This window comes from Dermacentor silvarum, chromosome 8 (assembly GCF_013339745.2).
Source record: "Dermacentor silvarum isolate Dsil-2018 chromosome 8, BIME_Dsil_1.4, whole genome shotgun sequence".
Lineage (NCBI taxonomy): Eukaryota > Metazoa > Arthropoda > Arachnida > Ixodida > Ixodidae > Dermacentor > Dermacentor silvarum.
In genome coordinates, this window is record NC_051161.1 from 15,319,991 (window position 1) to 15,343,719 (window position 23,729).

Consider the following 23,729-nt stretch of genomic DNA (forward strand, 5'->3'; position numbering starts at 1 on the left):
GCAGTTTGAAATTTTGCTCTGAAGCTTTATTTCTGCCATGCGCTGCTGCTGACATGTCTCCACAAGCTCCGAATGTCAGCCTGTAGCTTGAACGACGAGTACCAATGGTCACATTTACGTGATTCATCTTACCATGAGCAGAATTAGTGGATATACTTGCCAAATGCAGTTTAAGCTTTAAATGGCAATGCAATCAATGCCTTCTGTGATGCCTTCTGTGATGCCTTCTGTGATGCCTTCGGGCCTTTAAGGAAAAAAGAAATAAAGGGCGATGAAACGAAAAATCACGGTATCCTGCGAGAGAACAAGTCGACTACCGAAACCTTGATTTTCGCTTTTTAGCCATTTGAATTAAGCACAAACGTTTTCAGTGAGTTTTCATTCCTTGCTCTTGCCTCTTGATATTTCTGAAAATGCTGCGCCGATATGAAAGACTAGGTTTTCTAGTAAAAAAAAAAAAAAATGGGTCTGTCTTTGATATGACTTCGGATGTGACTTTGCATGTCTTAGAAACTAAGGAAGCTAGATGTGGCTCAGGTAATTTTTGCATAAGGAGCAAGGAATGCTCTTAGCATGATACAAATGACGTCAGTGGGCAAATACACACGCACTTCGTGTCTCGTGCACGGCAAGTGTTCGTTAAGTCGTCGATAACGTGCTGCTTTTTTACCCCCTTTTGCGGAAGACTTCTAAGCGATTGAAGCGAGCGAGCGTTTTCCGTTTTGCAAAGCGCTCTTCTCTGCAGATGATAACGTTCTGCGTTGAAGCACAACCTACAGCTACTGACTGGGGAACAAAAATAGAAAAAAAAAAAAAGCTTCCTTTGGACGGGAAGGATGGATCTGGTGTAAACGATTCGCTTGACATGCAACCATTTTTATCCTTTCAGATTGAAAAAAAAGAAAAAAAAAAGAAAAAAAAAAGAGATAAAAAGTTCGCAAACTTTTTTTAGCCGCACGCAAAGTATCTCGAACAGCGTTGTGCACAAAACGCGCTCGTGCGCGGTGCCAAACGTAGTTATCATTTTGATCCGAGAGCTGAGCTGAGGTCACCCGAGCAATCCCGAAACGCCAGCCGATGAAGTTTCGCTATGCACGCATCTTTCGGGTGCCGAAGGAGATCGAAAGAGAGTAAAGTTAAGCGTAAGCACATTGCAAATAAATACGACCTAGACGAAAAATGCCATCTCAAAACTTAGGCCTGCGGAAGCTCTCGAAGCAAATAAAGTAACAAGAAATTACTGTATTACTTCTTTTAGGCAGGGGCGTTAGGACCGGCTGCTAAGCAAGCTATACACAGTCAGCCGTGCACAGGGGTGCCGGCAGCGAAACGCGCCGCGCTGGTTGGCTGGATACCTTGTTGACGTCATCGCGGGTTGTCATGGCGACCGCCTGGGGTCTCCCGCTGCGGAGTCTCAGCCAGCGGCGGCTGCGCGAATCTTTTTCTCTTCGTTTCACTTCATTTTGTTTGTTTTTTTTTTTACTTTTGCATTCGCACGCAGTTTTGTTTCGCTTGCCGCTGTTGTGGAGCGCTTGCACACCCATGCCCTCGGTTTTGTCTTCTTTCTGCTTGCGTGCTTTGCGTTGCTGACCTTCGCTTTCTTTTCTCGAGTGTCACTTTCTTGGGCGGCGGTGGGTGATGCGCTCTTTTCTTTGGGGCTGAGCCGAGCTGCTTGCTTTAACCCGGTCAGTCGGTTCGTTTGTTGGCTTGCCCGACTCCGCGCGATCGTCGTCGCTTGCCGCGCGCGTTCTATTTCCTCGCGCATTTCCACTGCGTTCCCCGCGCTCTCTCGTTCATCTCTCCACATCTATATCTTCTTTTTTTGGGGGCGCAGTGGGGTCGAGAAGTGGACCTACCGAGCTTGCTTCCTGGCACGATTGCTTTTAGTTTTTCATACGTTTTTTTTTCTTTTTTTTTTTCGCGCACCTCTCTTCAGGATTCATCATCCCATTTGCCGTTTCCCACACGGATGCCGCCTTCTCCCTCGTGCCGGTGCATCGTTGGTCAAACCACGGCGTTGGTCAAATCTTGCTGCATGCACGCCGCAATAGGCGCACTAAAGCGGAGGTTTGCGAGCTTCAGGGACTCATTTTGTTGCTAGCGCATCGCGTTGGCTCAGTGGCTATATGGCGTTCTGCTGTTGAGTGGTGGGTTTGATTTTTGTCGACGGCGATCTAATTCCTGCAGGTGCCCCCGGAATGAAAAAAAAAAGAAGTTTTAGATCCAATGCAATGTTGGAATCTGAACGACGCGAAGCTCGTATGAGTTAGCAGTAGTGGAAGACAGGCGCACAGCCTCGTCGCCTTAGCTGTTAAGTCTCTGTGTCCCGAAGGTGATGTATGATGGTTGTCGGAGGAAGAATGTTGATGAGAATGTTTTGCACAGATAACTACGAGAAGTATGTAAATACATTTAAGACTTCTTACCCCCTGTGTTACAGTAACACGTACCCATTCTGGGAGACTAGCCAAGAATGGCCAGTAGCGCACGCCAAGTGCCCCAAGTTGTGGTCTACTTGACAAGAAAGTACCCGCAGATTAACGCTCGTGTACTTAGGTTTATGTGCGCATCCAGGTCCAGGTAGTCAATATTACACCTGAAATATGAATCTCTAACAGTTCCTCAGTTTCTTTGGGGCGTAAGAATCAATCAATCAATCAATCAATCAATCAATCAATCAATCAATCAATCCCTTCTCCGTGCTCCAAAGAAAACAGCGCGTAGGAGCCGGTGTTATTGCAAAGTTCTCCTAACACAATCATTTTTCGAAGAGCAAACTAATGAGACTGGAACGAGTAATAACAGTGCACCCGACCCATTGTTCCTTTCACGAAGCTCCTTTCGTTGTGACCTGTACTTTGAGCTCAAATGACCAAGCTTTCATGTTGCTTGCTTCACGGGGTGTTGCTTAATGAAGGCATTACGTCATACGCAACCTCATTTCGAGTACCCGCATATAACCTCGTGCGCTCTTTTTAGATGTCTTAGTGCTTGATTCACTGAACTTGTGGCGTTTCGTCTTACTTTACTTCATTATTCATTTTTCTCATCGCTACGTGAAACGAAATAGCCTCCACCGCTGTAGGGAGACCGTATTTCCTTCATTTACCATAATTATGATCTAAAAAAAAAACGACAAGTAAAGCATTAAGCACTGCTGTCACTTGCAATTCAAAACAAGAAAGGTTCGAAGCCTTTTACTTTTCGCGCTCGGGGCCCGAAAGAAAGACGAAGCCTCATCTAGCTTCCTTTTGTTGTTGACGGCCTCAGCGAACGGGAGAAACGGAGAAAAAAAAAAGCAAAGGTAGGAAGAAAGGCTCAATCAATATAAGAGGCTGACTCGTATGAAGCAAATGCGTTCCACGAACGAGCGGTGGTTTAGGGCGAAAAAGAAAAGAAACGAAAGGACGCAGAGAATAATTTGCAGGCAGGGGAATTGAGGCTCGTCCACACCTGTGCCGCTGCGGAACGAGAGGCCAGGTAAATAAGGACGCTTGGAAAAAAGACGGCGGTGCTGGCGAGTACGACGCACGCGGCGTGCGGCGAAGCCAACGGAGCGAAGGAGGTGGGTGGTAGACGAGCCATTTGCGCCGATTGAATTGCGCTCGCTGATGAGAGCGCGAGGGGCGGTGGCGGCGGCTGCACAATTCTCTCGCGCGAGCACGCCAAAGTGTTTTTTCCCGCGCCTGTCTAGGCGTCCTTCCCGCTGAGAACCGCACTGATTTCGAGCTTAGCGCGCCTCCGACGCCGGGGCACGTCGTCGCTCTCAGGTGTGGTTGGTCGTTTCGGTGGCGATGTGGGCTGCCAGTACGTTCAATGGAAATCCGTTTCGAGCTCCTGTTCTGCGTTATTTTCGCGAACCAGGCACCCGAGAGGATTTTCTGCGCGCGACGAGAGTTAGAACGTCGATCTAGGTCAATGCGAGATGTAAGAGAGTGAGTGAAAGAGAGAGAGAGAGACAAAGACACACAAGCAAAGTCTTCAGAGCAGTGTTTACGTGCAAACTCTTATATGCAGGACTTTCAGTTGCGGGTTGAGCGAGCGCTACTGTCGCAGTTTTGGTCTTGAGTAACGCAGTCACAAATTTCGGCCGTAACGAGGCAGAAACGCTCGGCGCCTGTAGGACGGTGGAAACAAAAGCTAAATAACGAAAGCGGCTGTACGGAAACGGCACCGTTCCCTGCTTTCTCGCTTAGCCCGGATTTGGATTGGCTTTCGTTGGCTCCTGCTGCTGTTTCTGTCGGCCCTGTGCGTGTCAAACCGCTTGCATCTGTATTGCTTGGAATGCTCTGCGCTGGATCGGCCAGCGGTGTTGTTTGGGCGTTGCCGAGATTTCGTTTGAATACCCTCTGGTTTGACCTTGACCGCGCAGGACAGCTGCGATTCTCGCATGGGAGCAATGCGCTACGCCTCCACAGAGCAGATGATACGAATTAGGCTTGTAAGTACTTTCAAGGTGAGTCAGCGTGTTCATGTCGACAATGAGCGTGTATAGGAAGCAGCCGCCATGGCCTTAATTTAGCAGTAGCCGCACTTGAAAACTATAAGAAGCGTAATGCGAATGGTCACGAAAAGAAAATCCTTCAGTGCCGCTCGAAAGAGCGTTGGCTGGTCCGACGAGAACGTAGAAAGGGTTAGATGACGAGGATAACGAGAACAATGGCAGAGCGACGACAAGGATGACTATAACGGCACGCTAATGGCACGACGTCGCTCACAATTTGCAAACTTATGTTCGACTCTTGGGTGGGAATTAGAAATAGCGTGTTTCTGCCGACTTTACGTGCCACTAGAAAGTTATAATTTCAAACGGCAAACAGCACGGGCGACAGCACAAGTGGCAGACGGCAAAAGTCAGAGGACAGATGCGCTATCCTGTCGTATCGCTCACAGAATCCCGTCGTCTTCACTGCTCACCGTGTTGAACATAAGCCAACTAGCCCAGATTAGAACCCGAGTTATACGTGTAGTTTCGGCTTATTTGTGAAACCTCTTGCCTGAAGCATCGTGCGTGGCACAAGCGCCTGTGAGGCGTGTAATCACGCAAAGCTATCCTGGGGTAGCAAGCTATACTTATTGTTTACAGGAGTTCGTGCCATTTTGTCTGTCTCCTCCTGCCTACGAGAAGACGAAATAGATGATGCGTGTCCTCCTGCCTTTCATCTGTCTAATAGCGCATAAAAAGGGGCGCAAAAAATGCAGAGTGATCAGGTACGTTAACAGAAAAGCGCGAGCGTGTGGCCATCGATACCTGTAGCACCGTCTTGTGATAACAACCTGAGTACGCGCTTGCGCAGTGCCAGTCGGTCGGGGCCAATCGGCCGTGTGCGCACCCTCGTCGATGACGCAGGAGGTTATCACGAGATGGTGCTGCAGGTTTTCCTTCTTCTTTCTTCTTTTTTCAATCACGCAACTTTTATATAAAAAACACACACACTTGTTAAAGACCACATTCACCTGATTGGTCTAAGCACATTGCGCTTGTCGACTAACCAGGCAGTAGATGGAACGTCTAAATATTTATAGCAAAGCTTTTACCACAGAGTTAATGTACCAACGTCACATGCTATATATTATTTTACAAATTAAATACAGTCACCTACACGAAAGTTAAAAAGTAAATGCATTACAGGTGTATATTACGGCATCTTACAAAAGCCACATTTTATACATAGAAATCAATGACATCTGTTGTTAAAAAGGAAAAAAAGAAAGAATTGATGTCAATGTATTACAGTACATGAAATGACCCTTATGTTATATTATATATTGGTTCTTATAGTCACACACACCATTTCCTAATTTTTTTATGCATTTTTCTTTTGGAAGTTATTCCGAGCAGGTCATCGTCAATTTCATTAAAAACTCTTGGAACATAATATTCGCGTTGTTACAATAATGAGTATAGCAACTTGTTTTAACGAAGCGCTATCTTTTACGTAATGTTACATTTTTGCGAAAAGGTATGATAAAATCACTAGAGAAATGATACCGCGCAAGCACAACATAATTAAAAAGTTGTTGTATTCGTAGTACACGAAGAAGAACGCATGTTTCTTCAGATCTACGTCAGATGTTCCTTCTATGTCAACTGATTGCCGTGGAGTACCGTAGGTTACTGTATGTACAATTCGTTCAATTGTATTGTTCAAAGCTCGTCTCTTATAGTGCGAACAAGTGACATATAATTTTATTGCGTACCTTAAAACGGGTTCAACTAACACTTTGTATATGACTATCCTCAAATTCAGCGGGGTATTCCCTCGAGGTGTCGATGCCCACGATGCCCACAACAAACGCTGCCTAAATATCCTCCCCGCAACAGATATACGCCTTCAAGCGCATCATTTCTTTAATAAAGCGAATAGATTTCTAGAAGTGATCGGCTATTCGCTTGCATTTGCAATCATCGTCGATGTTAGCTATACATTTTAACGCGACAGCGTTAAGGGCCCCGTGTCGCAGAAAATCCGGCGTCCGGCGTCCGTCGTCGGCGTGCGATGTCGGCGTCCGTGGCGGAGAAAATCAACGCCAACCACCCCAACCACCCCGACCGCGCAGGCCCTCCACGTGGTGCAAGCTTTTGGAGAACAAAAATAGAATTTCTCACAGTGAAATCCGTCAGAAAAATGGTAAAGTACGACTTTACCATTCGGCGTCGGATTCGGTGTCAGATTGTTTACCATTCGGCGTCGGATTGTAATTTGTATGTACGAGAAAACATAATTATGTTACGAGGAAACTCAAACACAAACCCCTTTTCCAGCATTTCTACCAGACCTACAGCCGCGCGCTCGGGTACTTTACTTGCGAAAATGATATCCAGATGGCGCTCGTATCTTCGGCAGGTCAAATCGGGACTTCGCCTGAATGCGTTTTGGACACACGCTCGCGTCGGGGCAATAGCAAACAATTAATGAAATAATAAAAAAAAGGTGCGAGGGCCTTCACATTTTAATATAAGACCACTTATATTGCCCCTGGAAAGACATTTTCCCAACAATGCATTTCTGTTTAAAAGTGAAGCCGATTTTAAGGGGATCGGTGTAAGCTTGGTCTTTGTAAGCTGGCTTTCCCACGTTCAGTGTTGCAGTGAAGCGCTTCTACTGAAAGAAAAATGCGATGCGAACGGGGCCCGATAACGCTATCGCGTTCCACTCTTAAAGGTGAAGCTTAAGCGTCCTCCAATTTTTGTGTGGCGGAGTAAACAAGATTTTATGACGACAGACGCCACGAAATATTCTATATATATATATATATATATATATACGTGTGTGTGTGTGTGTGTGTGTGTGTGTGTGTGTGTGTGTGTGTGTGTGTGTGTGTGTGTGTGTGTGTGTGTGTGTGTGTGTGTGTGTGTGTGTGTGTGTGTGGTTTACGTAGGAATTCGAACAATGGGCTGTAATCTCCGAGGTTATGCATTGCCCAGTGATCTAAACTGCTTTGAGCATGAGATCCGGACACTCTGCTAGGGCATCTAGAGAAAGCGTCGGTAAGTTCTATAGGAAAACCTAGTCAAGTTGCCCAGACTGCATTTTTTTTCCTTTCCGCTGCAACGCAACAAAACTGACATATAAATAATGCATGATTGCCTAGTGCGCCAGTTATAAACGAGGCATTATACGTCATGAGAGCTGGTACGATATTTTTACAGTGGCGGCGCCGATGCTGTCGTAAGCTTAACATATTTTTAGAGCGCAGATTTAAAAATATGGTAAGCTTACGACAGCAAGAATATGGTAACGAGCACAGCGACGGATGAGAGCGAACGCGGGGCGCAGCGGTAGGTAAAAGACGGCGATAGCGAAGAGGAATGCGGAGGAGGAATGCGGAGGAGAAAAGTGCAGTGGAATCATGAGGCAGAAAGTGGAGGAGGAGGGTATGGCGAAAGCGTGAGAAGAAAAGCGTACTGCCGTGCAAGACCGGCTTTGCGGTGGCGATGGCTACGAGATGGCGCCAGAGTAGCGCGCGTCGTCTCTATGGAAACAAAGCGCTGCATGAGCGGGCTTTCTGCGGCGGCTGCTATTAATCGCGCCCACGCGTGACACACGCGCTGCCTCTCGCGATCTCCCAATTAGCGAGGCAGTCGCGCGACACTTCATTCTGTTTGAAACCTGCCGCACGAGACAGATTGTCCGCGCCAGCCAATATATCGCGAAATGAAAACCCCCTATAGAGTTGAGCTCAAATTTCGCATTAGGGAGTATCGTAGTTGTCGATGCGTAATCGTCGGTGTCGGTGAATAACAATGAGATAGGCAAGGACATGACCTGGTGCATTTCCCAGCTTGGAGGCCAGGTTGGTGCGTGAACCACAGAGTGAACAGAAGTGGGCGGGTTCAGAGCAGTATAGCTTTACGAATGCAGGTATACCGTTACCGAATCTACCGGGTACTACAAACGGATGCGCGATGGGGATTGGCTAACGTGTTCGCATTGTCATCAGGTTGACATGGTAACGGTACCAGTAGTGCGATGAGGATGTTTTAAAGCCTTCTAATTCTTCTTCAAGGCAATCGCGTTTAAAATGGCGATGAAAGGTAATGTGACATATGAGCCTTGACAAAGGACTGCACGAGGCGGAGAACCCTTTCTTCTTTGAGTCGCCCTCGTCGGTTGGAGATACGTTTAAGTAGGCGGAGGGTGTTTTGAAATTTTTTGGTGACGGTTCATGTCTTCATTTTTCACGCTATGTACGGCACATTGGGGGCGCACGTACACATAGGGAACGGGGCCTTCTCACACAATGTCTCTGTGTCCCCTGTTTCAGTGCTTGTGGTTTCCGTGTTGTACATAGCGCAAAAAGACGAAACAAAAATGTGTTTAAGGCAGCGTTCCTATAGGAACACATTCCGTAGCAATATAATGGTTATAAAGAAGGAGTAGCTCCCTTCTCTCAGGTCTGTGATATGTATTTCTCATTCATTTTTTACTGGGAAGACGCGTTGTGGGTTGGCAAAGGGTGCCTGTGGCAGCTGGCGCTGCATGGAACTGCGTTCGGTTCTTTGTTTCCGGCGGATGTTAGCTCGCCGTCCTTAGCCCGCAGTCCTTAGAGCTGCTGGCGTGCGAGCATTTATTTGTACTGTGCCGAGAGGCTTGAATATGCGCCCGCTGCTTTGAGCTCACGCTTTGACACGGCCTGGCGGCCGCTGGCCAGCGGTGGTTGGCCGAAGGCTGCAATCTGTTCTCGCTCGATAACTTCGATGCATATATGTAGTAAGAGGAGGCCTGCGCGTCAGAAAAAATGAAGCGTCATGTCTAAATTTCAAAACGACCGTGTAAACAAAAATAACTGGTGTCAAATGATCGTTCAATTTATCTGATTACGTACACGGAGCCGCGAAACGCGCCTCTCTATCGGACCCCTGTGTGACGTGAAAGCGTGACGTAAAATGAAGCTGCATGGCGTCGCGCTTCCCTCTTCCCACGATTTCATTCCGATTGGTACTGTGCGCAAATTCCGATTGGATGCATAGTCGCTTCAGCAGCAGGGGCGAACAACTCTGGGGAGGGGGGTTGCACTGCGAGTCGCGCTTCGCAGGCAAATTTGACGACTAATTTGACGCCAGTTATTTCGGTTTCCATGGCCGTCTTGTAATATAGAAGCACGGAACTAAGCTTTTATGATGACCCCCTTCAACTTTAAATTATAATATAAACGTATGCCGTAATACGTCTAACTACGAAGTTAATTAGTGTAATTAGTTTTCAAACATCAATTACTCAACAACCGTTCTCGTAACACGAAAGAAATCCTCAGACTCGACCTCACTCAAGCCTTTGACAGCATTTTCCATGCAGCTATCCTTGACCAGGTCTCCCACTTCCTACTTGGGAGAGCGAGTCTACAATTAAATCCGTGACTTCCTCTGCAATCGCACAGCCACCCTCTCGGCCGAGGATTTACGATCAGACCAGCTTCCCCTTGGCAGCAAAGGCACCCCGCAAGGCTCAGTTATCTCTCCCATGCTCTTTAACTTAGTCATGATTGGCCTTGCCCAGCAACTACAACGAGCCGGCAATATCAACCATGCCATCTACGCCGGCGACATCACCATCTGGGCGTACCGCGGTAGTGATGGTCAAGGGGAGTCAGCCCTCTAAACGGCGATTGACACGGTTGAAGCCTATCTCCAAGGAACTGGACTGCGCCGGCTAAATCGGAGCTTCTTCTCTACAAGCCCATTCAGTGGGTACGCCCTCCCAAACACCAATCTGATCACCAACCCTATGACGCCATCACCCTACGCCTTCAAAATGGCATTCCTATCCCACGCGTCCCTAGTATCCGGGTCCTCGGTCTCACCATCTCGACCAACGGCTCCAACGCCTTGGCTCTCAACAAGATCTCTGCCCAATCTCAAAACACCCTACGCCTTCTTAAACGTATCTCCAACCGACGAGGGGGACTCAAAGAAGAAAGCCTTCTCCGCCTCGTGCAGTCCTTTGTCACGACTCATATATGTCACATTACCTACGTTGATGCGTACCTCTACTGGTACCGGGCTGAGCAACACAAGCTCGACACCCTCATACGAGGGGTCTACAAGCAAGCACTTGGCATCCCGCATAACACCAGCACTGAACTCTCCAACCAACTGGGAGTTCACAACACCCTTGTCGAACTCATTGAAGCCCAACAACGCTCACAGCTTGAACGGCTCACCCTTACTGAAACGGGACGCTTTATTCTCTCCATGATTGACTTCACTTACCATCTGCAACAGGGCCCCAAACGATCGATTCCGATTGACATCCGCAGCTGGATCCACGCAGACCCTATCCCTAGAAACATGCACCCTGAATATAACAGGGCCCGGCGCCAAGCTCGGGCCGGTGCTCTCATAAAAGTCCTTGCTCACGTACCTGGCGTCACATTTGTTGTTGCAGCCCAATATTCCCATGGCACACGATTTGTGGCCGTCGCCACACGCGATGGAGTCCTACACTACGCATCCAGCGTCACTACCCCCACTGCTGAGACGGCTGAAGAGGTGGCCATCGCCCTGGCCACTCTAGGTCCCACCTGTCACACCATCGTGTGTGACTCTCGCTCGGTAGTCACTAACTTCAGCAAAGGCCGTATTTCTCCTGAAGCGCTTCAAATCCTCTGCCAGGCACCACACTCTAAAGGACAGCATGATCTCCCTGACATGGATCCCCGCCCATGCGGGCCCTGTCCACCCACACCTCCCCAACCTCAATGAGGTCGCCCACTCCATTGCGCGAGGCCTAGTCAAACGCGCCGGAGACACTGGAGACAAGTTGGACACCAGGGACAATCTGACCACTTATAATGATCTCGCTAAGGCCTTTTACCTCAGTCGCCGAACCTTCCCCCCACCTCACCCCAAGTTCAGCCGGGTGCAGGCTACCACACTGCGTCTGCTACAAACAAACACGTACCCTTCACCCGCCCGCCTCCACCTTATATTCCCAGACGTTTACACTACCCCCAATTGCCGGTGATGTGGCACTCACCCGGCTACGCTTCCGCATATGCTGTGGGAGTGTCCAGCACAGTACACATACATTAACACCACGACCCTCTCGTCGAGGTTGCGTGAGGCTCTGCGGAGCTCTGCCCTCGGCGACCAAACCTGGGCGACCAAGCACGCCCATGAGGGGATGGCGAGGCAAGCCCTCGACGTCCCCTTATGGGAGGCTTAGGCCCGGCCATCATGAAGTGCTGGTTCTCTAATAAAAGTTTATTCCTCCTCCTCCTAATTAAACAATAAATTGCTTTGTTTTTTTTTGCAGATTATGTTCACCTGGGCAGATAATTAATTTGTAGTGACGTAATTCAAGCAACCTTTGTCGGCTTTTTAAAATAAGTGTTCGAAGTAAAAAAGGAACAACACTATGCCCAGAGGATAACTTTGACACAATGTAGAGATAGAGAGTAAAAAGGCAAATCGGTGCACGAGAAGTCTACAGACAATTTACATAGACAAGTTATAGCCTGTCGAAATTAATTTTTTATTGATGCAATGGAAACGCGTGGCTGAGTCTTATCGGGGACGATCAGGGGAAAAGAACACAAATACAACTCAAAAACACCTTAAAGTGTCCAAGTGCGTTCTTTTAGGAGGAGAAAAAATAGCAAGCCAAAACTTCGCAAGCCACGAAATATTGAGTAAAGTAAAAATATAGCCAGCATTACTCTTCACCTCTTCCAACTGCCTTGTCGATCGGTGTCTGTGCACGCGCCATTTCGTTTTGTTCCTATTTCACGTATGTTTCTATGATTTATATTATTGAGCTTACAACCGACGTTCGCTTTTTTTTTGATGGTATCTAGATTTTCTTTCTTTCTTTCTTCCTGTTCCTGCCGTACCACTTGGGGGAGCAGGTGGAGTCTCTTTTCCTTTTTTTTTATGTTGCAAATCACGGACTGGCACTGCCCATCCTGTCAGTGCTCTCGCCAGCTACGTGACGTTCATGAAAATAACGCTGACGGGTCGTGTGCTCGGCCACAGGCTTCCCACAGGTTTAGCCAATCGACGCCCACTGAAAGCGGTGCACCGAAAGTAATCGATCGATATAGGAACCGATAGGCGCCCGGGAAACTTATAGAGGTTCGTTTTTTCCGCATCTTCTGGCGGGCCTTTGTGCTTCAACAGAGCGCATGAAACCGACCGAATTGCCAACGAACTCAGGAGAAAAGAAATTGATTCCACTGACGGATTTTCAGGTGAGCAAATTGCTGTAAACATAAGACACACGCCTGGTTCATTTTCGCGTGTGCTTTCCAAGTGATGCACTCAGAGAACAAGGGACCACATAAGATGAAACTAAAGTGGTCTGTTCTGTTACCTGACCTAATTATAGACTCCATATGTTGTATTTGACAGTTTAGCGACGTTTTCTATTTCTTGTGCACGTTCTTCTATCGCTTCATGTGGTATTTTGTGCCCTTCCTTTCCGTTTTCACGAACATCTCCTACAAACATCGATTAGAGCACACTTTGCTGTGTCAAACAGGACGACTCTAAAACACTTGCTGTGCTGTTGAGACAAGCTAGCCAATTAAGAGAAATTATCGTACAACACAGCGAAGCAGACTGCTCGTAAAACGTCCATATATACCGTCTTACTTGGCTTCTTCCCTAACTGTCTGCGTGCATCGCTAAAGCAATTTCGCAAGGAATGTTAAAATACGTCTCTTTTTGTACAGCAGTCGGTATTTCGACCGACCGGAACAGCAACGTTGCGAACGCGTCTTTGGAACCCCGACATCCACACCGAGCTAACTTCTAACTCGGTGCTGAGGGTCGTTGCGTTGGAGAGCGGAGGCTTCACCGCGGGGCTTGGAGAGAGCGTAGACGCCGAGGCCACCGGTCAGCACCGGCTCATCGCACTGCACGTCCCCGCGTCGGCGGCACATCAGTACGGGACGACCGCTTGCGTCGGGGCCTTTCCTGCGCGGCTGTTCTTGGCGCACCGGCGAGGTGTTCGCGCGCGCGTCGTCGTCGGCAGCCGTGGCGCTGTGGTCGTGCGCCAGAGAAGCGGGTGGCGCTGTCGGCGTGGCGCGTCGTCGCGAACCGGCGCCGCTGCGCGGAGGAGGGAGGGGGGAGGAGAGCGCATGCGCCGGCGTCGTCGCGCAGCAGTCGCCAGTAGCGGCGGCAAGATGGAGGCCCGGTGCCCCTGCTGCAGCGGCAGCGGCAGCGGCGGAGGCGCATCGCTGCGCTGAAGAGGCGCCGGCGGCGGCATGGCGTCGGTGGCGGCCTGGCTGCCGTTCGCCCGCGCGGCCGCCATCGGCTGGGTGCCCATCGCCAACAACCCGCTGCCGGCGCCGCCGGTGACGCGCGAGCGGCGGCGGCGCGAGGACGAGAAGTTCACCATCAACGTGAGCGGGCGCCGCTTCGAGACGTGGCGCAACACGGTCGAGAAGTTTCCCGACACGCTGCTCGGCTCCAACGAGCGCGAGTTCTTCTTCGACGAGGAGGCACGCGAGTACTTCTTCGACCGGGACCCGGACATATTCCGGCACATACTCAACTACTACCGCACGGGCAAGCTGCACTACCCGAAGCACGAGTGCCTGATGGCCTACGACGAGGAGCTGGCCTTCTTCGGCATCGTGCCGGATGTGATCGGCGACTGCTGCTACGAGGACTACAGGGACAGAAAGCGAGAGAACGCCGAGCGGATGCTGGACGACAAACTTTCCGAAGGGAACGAGAACGCGCAACTGGCGCACTCCACCATCAGGCAACGCATGTGGCGTGCCTTCGAGAACCCGCACACGGGCACGGCGGCCCTGGTGTTCTACTACGTCACGGGATTCTTCATCGCCGTCTCGGTGATGGCGAACGTTGTGGAGACGATTCCCTGCGGACACGACTCTCGAGCCGGCGGTAGCCGCTCGTGCGGCGAGAGCTACAAGGTGGCCTTCTTCTGCCTGGACACAGCCTGCGTGATGATCTTCACCGCCGAGTACCTGCTGCGACTGTACGCAGCCCCGAACCGCTGCAAATTCATGCGCTCCGTCATGAGCATCATTGACGTAGTGGCTATCATGCCCTACTACATCGGTCTCGGCATCAAGGACAACGACGACGTGTCCGGCGCGTTCGTCACCCTGCGGGTGTTCCGCGTGTTCCGCATCTTCAAGTTTTCGCGACACTCGCAGGGCCTGCGCATCTTGGGCTACACGCTCAAGAGCTGCGCATCTGAGCTGGGCTTCCTCGTCTTCTCGCTTGCCATGGCCATCATCATCTTCGCTACGGTCATGTTCTACGCCGAGAAGAACGTCAAAAGCACCACCTTCACCAGTATACCGGCCGCCTTCTGGTACACCATCGTCACCATGACCACCCTAGGGTAAGCTTTTTCCCATTTCACCACCCGCAGCAGCTCGGCTCCCCCTGTCGGAGTCTGGTGATGCTGCTTCGTACGCACTCGTGCTATGCGGGCGGCACGCTCTGCAGGAACGTTCGATGCATTGACGACCGTCGCGTTATATACTCAGTCGCGTTATTCCATCGGCTCGAACCCCTGTCGAACCGTGCCTCGCAGCACAACGCTACTCCAGATTAAAAACGCCTAGCTATTATTTAGCTTCTCGCTACTTCTCAACCTTTTGCGTCTGTTTTGAATGATACACAGAAATTAGGCCATTGCAAATACCAAGGCTGCTTCGTCTGACAACGGGTCAATATTTTTCAACAAGCGTCTAACGAAAGCACCCAGTTTCGCTGTTTATTGCATTCACATAATTTCTTTCTTGAGTCTACTGTGAACGCAGTTGCAAGATTACTGTGAATATACTCTAACACAAAACCACTGAGCAATTAGAGCCAAATTGGAAGGTAGCGGGGCTTCGAAGCATTACCACGTGGAAAAAAAAATATTCTGTTCGCTGAACGAGCTGCAGCGCTTCAGCACCTCAAGGTCAGCTCATGCCGCCTCTTTCGCGACAAAGCGCGTTAGGCCTTTCGTCGTTGGCTTTCACGACCGCTGCCGGTGAACTTCGCCCTGTGTTAGAAACGTCACAAAACCATTGTGTTTGATGCCAAATTGCTACTGTGCTGCCAAAAATGTACTTTCAAGATGAATGCGATGCACGTTTCAAGAGAGGTTACCTTAATATTTGGATTATAAGTGCGTTCATGCAGTGGTGAATTTTTTTTTGTTTCGTTTTGGTTTTAAAAATTTATGTTTTGTCACTGCCATCGATACGCATTGGATCATTGTACTGTCATATATTTACTTTCCTTGGCCTTAAATATCGTCCTGAAAGAGCAAATATTTATTTTGATGAAAGTAAAGCGCACAGTGTACCGTCGTTCTTGAGGTAAAAAAAAGAAAAACAACAACACGAAACCATGTCACTATCATGATTGTGAAGTGTCAATGGGCACTGTGCGGTAGTCCTCGATCACCTTTAGAGTACAGGCTCATCAGGTAGTTGTCTAGCTGTGCGGTTAGGTGAATGTCTACAGACGTTAATTTTTTTGGCTGGTTTAGCATGATGACCCAATTTCTATGCGCTCACGTGCCTTCTTGCCAAAATTTTTATGTACCATTTTTGTTTGCGGAAAAACACACCTGTTCTCAAGGCCAGTCATGTTTGCTGTGTGTCACTGATGTTAACATGTGTATATTAAGTAACAAATAACTTTAAAGCACAATTATTTTCATTTAGTAGATTGAAACGGCCTGCGATCCAGGGCCTGAGACACGTAAGATTAGCTTTTAACGAAATAGATATCCTAAATCGATGACCTAAATCTGCACGTTGTCGATCTGATCCAATGTCTCATGTCTCCTAAGAATTTTTTTTTCTTCACAAGGACGCACGAAGGCTCTACAAAATCTGAGCGCATTCAACTCGAATTCAAAACCCGAAATAAAAAGCAACAGCCCCCTGCAGTACAAGCAACTGCATTATCATCATATTAATTACAGCGGTATTTAAAATGGCACCGTAGCTTCTTGTACGTGTCCATAAAAAAGTTCTCGACGCCACTACTGGGACATTTCTATATAAAGCACAAACAATTCATATTCTTTCTATATTTGCTTTCTACCACTTTACGGAAAGGATGACAATTTTATTGCATTTCCGAACAATTTCCGTAAAAGTAGCACTGAAAATATGCAGAATTATTGGACAACCTGCGAAATATTCTCTTTATTCACTAATTATGATAAACCATTGTTTTGTGGCAAAGTTGCGTAATTTTATTTTCAAGGCGCAGGATACTTTAATGAAAGAAAGTCGAGACGATAGGATATGTTGTGGTGCATTTTCTAGTGAGTCCTCGTAATTTCAGAGTATTTAAATCTTGATTTAGTGGGATAAAAAAATTATCTGCATCACAACAAAGGCAAGGCTATCCCTTCACAATTAATGACGAAACGCCGTCCGTCGAACATAATCTTTAAACATGGCGGGTGTTTAAACATCCTTAAACATGGTGTCTTTAAACAGGCTGTATTTAAACATAATCTTTAAACATTCACTAATGTGGTACATTCAGCACACTGAAGTGAAATGAAGCAATTTTGGGCAATAAGAAGGTTTAATTTACCCACAAGTAGGTGTTCGTGCTTCTTGTCTCACAACTATTGCACAGAACTGGCAAACACAAGACACGTGCACAAATGTGTATACCATTACGGAAGGGAATGAATTGGCAGAGATACCCTTCTTCACACTGATTCCGAAACTTCATGACATGTTCGGCGTGTTTACATAGCGCAAAAAATAAGGAAAAAATGTGTTGAAATGTATTGAAGCCGGCTTGGATGCAGACGTGCTCAAAGTTCCGTTAAAAAGCTACTTGGCTAAACACACACGTACACTGCCCGTGCCCTAACTATCTGGCGCATCATTTTTTCAAGGATTGGTAAAGCAGGATGGCACCACAAACCAGAACGGGTGCCTTGCGGAGCCTTATTTGAAGGACAATACAAGAGGAAGGCTAAAAGGAGTTTTGCAGACGCAGAAGCCGATTGGTTAGTTGACTCAAGTGCGAAACACTGTACATATTGCGTCAGCGCATATTAGCACATAAGGGGTGACTCTGGTATGCTTCTTATAACATTTTTGCTTATTAACCGCTTGCAGTTTTTGTATATTGATATTTATGTAGCGTAGAGTTAGAGAGAGGACGGAAGAAAATGAGGAGAGGTTGACCTGACTGGTTTTCTACTCTACGCAGCTGGAAGGGAGTTTAGGGATGAAAAGAAAGAAAGCAGAGCGAAACACTTAGGAGCCTAGGTTCTAAAGAAGCACACTTACGGACTGACCCATAATGACTATTTTTCGTGTTTGACGTAGTGTATGTGTTTTTTTCTTTCATTTCGGGACATACAAACGGGTACCTGCGATGTTCGAAGGGGGAGGGGGGGGGGGGGGGCGACTATGGTAAACGAAACTTATTCCACTGGCTTGGTTAGGAATAGCAGCGCTGCTGAAACCTCGTGTATACGCTTACATTGTCTTTCGTCACTGCTTATTTTTACCTCGACACTCCCGTGTTGCGTATTGACTTCTTACTGTGTGTATGTTTTGAAAAATCCTTGACCTTCCCGGTGGGTTGAGTGAACAAGCCACTCGCATCTCAACTGATGGTCGTTTAACGGCTTGAAATGCAGACATCTAAATTTTCTGTGACGTCGAGGCAACCTGAAACTGCCTTAGGTTGGTGATTGTGCCGATTAGTAGGCTTCAGTATTGGTTCTTTGCTATTTATTTTACTTTAGTGGTAATCGCGAGCAGCAAGACATGCAGCACAGCTTTGACAGTTCGCGACGACCGTAGTTACTGAAAATTGAAAGCGCAGATTGCGCTCCAAAGTTATAGGCTGGGATGACCAGTAGCGTTGTTCATGCTCATGCGTAAAACTGTGCACTTCATTTCTTTTCGTCACATCCTTCGCATTGCGTCTCTGGATATAGACTCATCCAAACGAATGAGCTGTGATGCAAGCAAACATAGCAAGATGACATAGGCTGTTCCTTTCACCCGAAAATATTTTGTACGAAGCGCTTATTAAACGCCACTTTGCAAACGTTCCGCTGCGAGGTAACCGATGAAAAGGTCATGTTGGTCACTGCCCTCGATAGTGTTTTAGTGCCTTACAGGAGCACCGGCAAAAGAAAGCATAATTCCGCATGTCTCACGCTCTGCGTATGGTCCGAAACCATTGGGTATAGCACAGAGCCGAGGCGACAAACCTTGTTGTAGGCAATTGTTGCAACATTTGAGGTGTACAGTGATTATAAAGAAAGGGCAACAGACTCTTCATGAGAATGACTAGGTGTACTTAAGTCGCTCCGTCTGTATTTTAGTTATGTTTCGTTATGCGTTACAATTGAATGCGATGGAACTAGCGCATGAGGAGTACCCATTAATTTATCTCAAACCAAACGCTTTTCGCGCCCTGAATTAGTAACCGCAAGGAATGCGCTTTTTTTGACGCATTTCCTGCGTGTCATTGTCGTGCGTCAGCGCTTCCTTCTCCCATTGCGCAAATAAACACGCCGCTTTCTTGGCCTAAACGTGCAAATGCTGTTTGCGCTTTAGTCCCTAACCTCACGAGGTGGCCTAACCTAACCTCACAGGGAGGCCATCACGAGGTGTAAAAGGGACGCGACAACACCGCGGTCGCCGGAACTAAATCGATGGTGTGTTGCATGAAATTGCTGCATAATTGCCGCGGGGCAGACCACTGCGACACCAAAGCAGTACCGTATCAGCGCTCTTCAACCAGCGAATTCTGGAGCTTTAGCGTCCCCAGTGGGATAAAGTTACATTTAATCATGCAATACTCGCGGACGCAGCCGGAAAACAACTTCGGCCGACAAACGCAAAGCCTCTTTTCGAAACGCAGGTTACGCAGACACCACGAAATGCATTGGCGACGTAAGTCACGCAGTACCTTGCGAAGCAAATATTTGCTGCTGCATTTCAATTTCATTGAGCTACTCGTATAGTTAGGTTACAGGCATGCGTGGAATGATTGCACCTGTTCCCGAGGAGACGTGCAGTTAGGACTTCGGCACATGCACATCAGAGACAAACACGTACCTACTTACTAGAGGTGGGGGAATTGTTTGCACTTATAAATATAATGCGCTTTTGTTCAAAAAATGTCTGTTGCTCTTTATTTGATGCTAATAATGCGAAGACATGCTCGTCGAGCGCCACTATTACAGATTATCTCCAGCTGCCCTGAGCAGTGAGTGAGTAGTGTGGACGAAAGAGAGTGCGAAATAAATACAGACCAAATCTGTGAAGCCAAACTTCGTTTCCTTTTTAAAGCGCAGAGCGTGCACACGTCTGTTGTGAGGGGGACAGGTTGAGCATCTGCGAAGACCTCTTTCCATCCTGTCACCTCTGCCGCGCGGCGCGAGTGACGGTGTGGTGACAGTCGCAAGGGACGCAGAGGGCAGAGAGCGAGCGCGCTTTCGCCGAGACTGTTGTGTGCACTGTGCACTCTCCGGGAGCATTTTGAAGCCGTGTCCCCGAAGGAGAGGAAAGAAGATGAGCCGGAAGCGGACGAATGAATATGGAAAGGGGGGGGGGGGGCAAAAACAAGAAAGAAGGAACAGGGGTGTCAGCTTTCTTTTGGCGGGCACTGTACCGCTCTTCCCCCGATGGAGATGAAGGCGGCGGCGGGCTCGCGAGAAAACGATCCGCTTTTGCCGCCAGGCGGTGCGTTCACACGAGAAGCCGTCTGGGCGCCGTTGTTCGCCGTCTTTTGTTTCGCCGATCCTTTATTCATTTATTCGCGCCGGAGGTCCGCGCCGCGGTCGTAGTTAATGTGTTCGCCCGCCTCCCGATGTGGTGTTCCTCCTCCGCGTTTTTCTTCTTTTTATGTTTATGTTGTCCCGTGTCCCTCGTCTTCTTCAACACTTCTCCGCAGACCTCTCTTCTGCGTACTCCCTCTTCTGCACACACGTACAGACACACACACGCACACTCCAGTGGGGCAGTTTTTCCTGCGACCCTTTACCGGCGCTATTCCGCAGACCACTGGCCGTTGTTTCGCGAGGCAGCGCGCATGCTCCGGCTGAGTATGGCGCCTCGCGTTCTGCCACACTCTGCCCTCTGTTTTTCTCTCCTGTGGCTGTCCTTGCTCGGTGGCGTCCGTCTCGCTTTCTGTCTTTACTGCCTTTCTTTCTGTTTTGTTTTTATGTATCTCACTCGTCCCCGGCACTTTTTCTTTTATCTCAGCACTATGTCCTTACGAGCTCCATTTTCTCGGCGCGACGGTTGACCCGCGGCAACCTCGACGCTGCATCTTCTTCTGGGCCGCGCTCTGTCAGCAGCGCGCGATGACTCCTTTCCCCCCCTCAAATCGCCTCTTTCCAGACTACTTCTTCCTTGCCAAACTGGCCATTCGGCCTTCATCCTCTTATCTTGCATTTCCTTTTCTCCGTATTTGGCGGCGCGGACGTGCTCGTGATTCAGCGAAAATGCGATGCCGTACGCTGTTTTGCCTCCCTATTTTCCCGTCCTGTCTTCCGGCACAGTATATACACGCGTGCGTGATTCTTCTTCCCTCTTGAGCTGTCTAAAACTGGGGCGCTGATGGAGACAGAGCTGTAACGCCTCAGGCGAAGGCCTCCGTCGAAGTGAGCGGTGCGGGTGCTGTGCTGTTGTGAGCATCGTGATGTGCGATCGATTCGTGAACGACGTCTTCGGACCAGGACGGACACTTGGGCCAGTGGGTCCGACATTAGCCATGGTACGGCAGCGCAAAAGACGTGAACGAAAAGAAGACGCGCGCGCGCGCGCGCGCGCGCGTGTGTGTGTGCGTGTGCGTGTGTGTTGTGTGTGGTGTGTGGTGTGGTGTGTGGGTGGTGTGTGGGTGTGTGTGTGTGTGTGTGTGTGTGTCATCCTTTCGTTCGTGCCTTTTGCCCTGCTGTATACCATTCCTAAAGTACTCAGGCCGTTGGGTCCATGCTATTAAGGCTGGCGGGAGCCCGCTATATGGCGCCTTTGCTTTCGATTTCCCGCATTTTTTACTGCGAATTTAGTTCAATTACAAAGCTTGAAACTGGGTTCGCTTTGTCTCTCCGTCCGTCCGGGCGCCCGCGCGTTCTTTCCGTTACGCCTACGGCGACTGCCGTCGTCGTCGTGGTCAATCGTAGTCGTCAAGACAGCTGCTTATCCTCAGCTTCCCCCCTTCACAGAGCAAAGAGAAACAAAACTTTGTTCAGCATCTCGATTCCAACTCACGTTCCTTTGGTAATGTCCTCTACGAAGCGGGACTATATCGCGCAACTATTGCGCGTGGTGACTTGTGCAAATGTGTTGCGGCCCACACATACTCTGAGAGAGATAGAAGTCATAAGGGAAAGGCAGGGAGGTTATCCAGGCTGAGCCCGGTAGGCTACCCTGCACTCTGTGTGGCCAATATAGGCAATACTGTAGCGGACAAGAAAAAAATAAGTTCTGGGGTCTTACGTGTCAAAACCACGATATGATTATGAGTCACGCCATAGTGGGGGACTCCGAATTTATTTTGACCACTTTGGGCTGTTTAACGTACAAATAACGTACAAATCAAAATACGGCCAAGTGGCCGTGATCAAACCCACGGCATCGAGCTCGACACCGCAACCCGGTAGACTCAAGGCTACCGTGGCGGGTAATACTGTAGCGGACGAAAAAGAAGTCGGGTGCTTTGCCCGGCAGTAGTAGTTCTTGAGAAAATGGCAGTGCCAGCTTGTGAGGGCCTGCTGATGTAGCAGTAAAAGAGTTCAGAGTTGGAAGAATCACTGAAGTCTGCATCTTTCTTTCTTTCTTTCTTTCTTTCTTTCTTTCTTTCTTTCTTTCTTTCTTTCTTTCTTTCTTTCTTTCTTTCTTTCTTTCTTTCTTTCTTTCTTTCTTTCTTTCTTTCTTTCTTTCTTTCTTTCTTTCTTTCTTTCTTTCTTTCTTTCTTTCTTTCTTTCTTCTCCCTTGCGTTCTACGCAAGTGCTCATTGCTGATCAATACACGACAGCTTGAAACTGTTCGAGAGGAGACAGTCGACAGCATGAGAATCCATTAAAATTAGCCCTGGTCGCCATATTGCGAACAAATGTCGTTATGCAAGTTGGGGGTCAGAGTTGGGGGTTACGGTCAAACGTAGAGACTGGCATCGTATCTGCACGTGGACGATTTGGGTTTCACGTATGCTATCGGACACTAGGATTGGGCAGCTACAAACCAACCCATTCATTTCGTTCTTGATCCATTACGATTCCCGTTCTAGTCGAACTCTTAAAGTTGATTTGCATTTTGTATAAGAAATGGCTAGCCAAAGTAAAGAGCACGAGTGCAGTTTCCCCGATCCTAATGTGCTAAAGACTTATACGTAGCGTTCAGTGATTGCGTGGCAAATATGTTAGTTGTTGTGAAGTTAGAGATATCGGTAACTATGGCGTTTCGCCAGCGTCTCGGCAACAACAATGGGTTTAAAACATAAATAAAGACGACGTAAGCATATATGAGCCTATTATGGCGGGAAATCACTTCTCTAGCACGCGCGCTGCAGTAATATGCAAAAAAGAGAGCAAGAAACAAAGAAGTAGAAATCACTTTGTGCAATGTTCCAGAGGCAAGTCACAAGATGTCGTCAACGACATCAAGTGTGGCTAAGCCCAACTCAGTATTGAGCTGCCAAGTGCTCGAAAAAGCAATGGAGGAATACAAGCGTACAATTCTTAAAAATGAACAAAAATGAACTTCATAAGAACTCAAACCTTACAAAAATGTAATTAGTTGTTCCTGCTAAGACACAGGTTCAATAATATTTGGGAACACACTATCAAACGCTCGCAGAGCACTTTGCTGCACTGACGTGTCAGCGCATGATCCAATCAAATTTTCTCATGTGAAAGTGCTGTAATCCGGGTGATTGATCGCTGACCTCAAAGCAATTCTTTGGGTCTCGTATCACAGTGTTGAAGAGGAAGAACAGCTTGCGTTGGCGCCCAAAGAATCGTCCGCGATCTCAACGGCCAATCACGAGCAGCAAAGGATTCCTCAACACATTGAAGAGCTGAACACTGAGTTCGGCAGTGAACAAAACCAGTTCTTGACGCCGTGTTCTTGTCGCCTAAAGCTTGGTGTGTGTAAATGACACAAAATAAAAATGAAAGCAAGGATGTGACGTTCTATTTGCACAACGGGAAGGAATGTAAAAATCAAACAAAAAACAAAAAACTACGAAGTTAATGTCGTCTGTCGGCCATGAATACATAAGTTTCATAATTTAATTTAAG

The 23,729-nt window shown here is 48.2% G+C and overlaps 1 protein-coding gene across 2 annotated transcripts in view; it reads left to right on the plus strand.

The window, feature by feature from the left end:
* Nucleotides 1–13,600: 13,600 nt before the first annotated feature.
* Nucleotides 13,601–23,729, plus strand: part of LOC119460667 (potassium voltage-gated channel protein Shal) — a 212,745-nt gene continuing 202,616 nt past the window's right edge. For both annotated transcript variants that reach the window (XM_037721705.2, XM_037721706.2), the window contains exon 1: nucleotides 13,601–14,825. In XM_037721705.2, coding sequence (XP_037577633.1) covers nucleotides 13,711–14,825 — 1,115 coding nt within the window. In that variant the 5' untranslated portion in view covers nucleotides 13,601–13,710. The remainder of the gene's footprint in view (nucleotides 14,826–23,729) is intronic.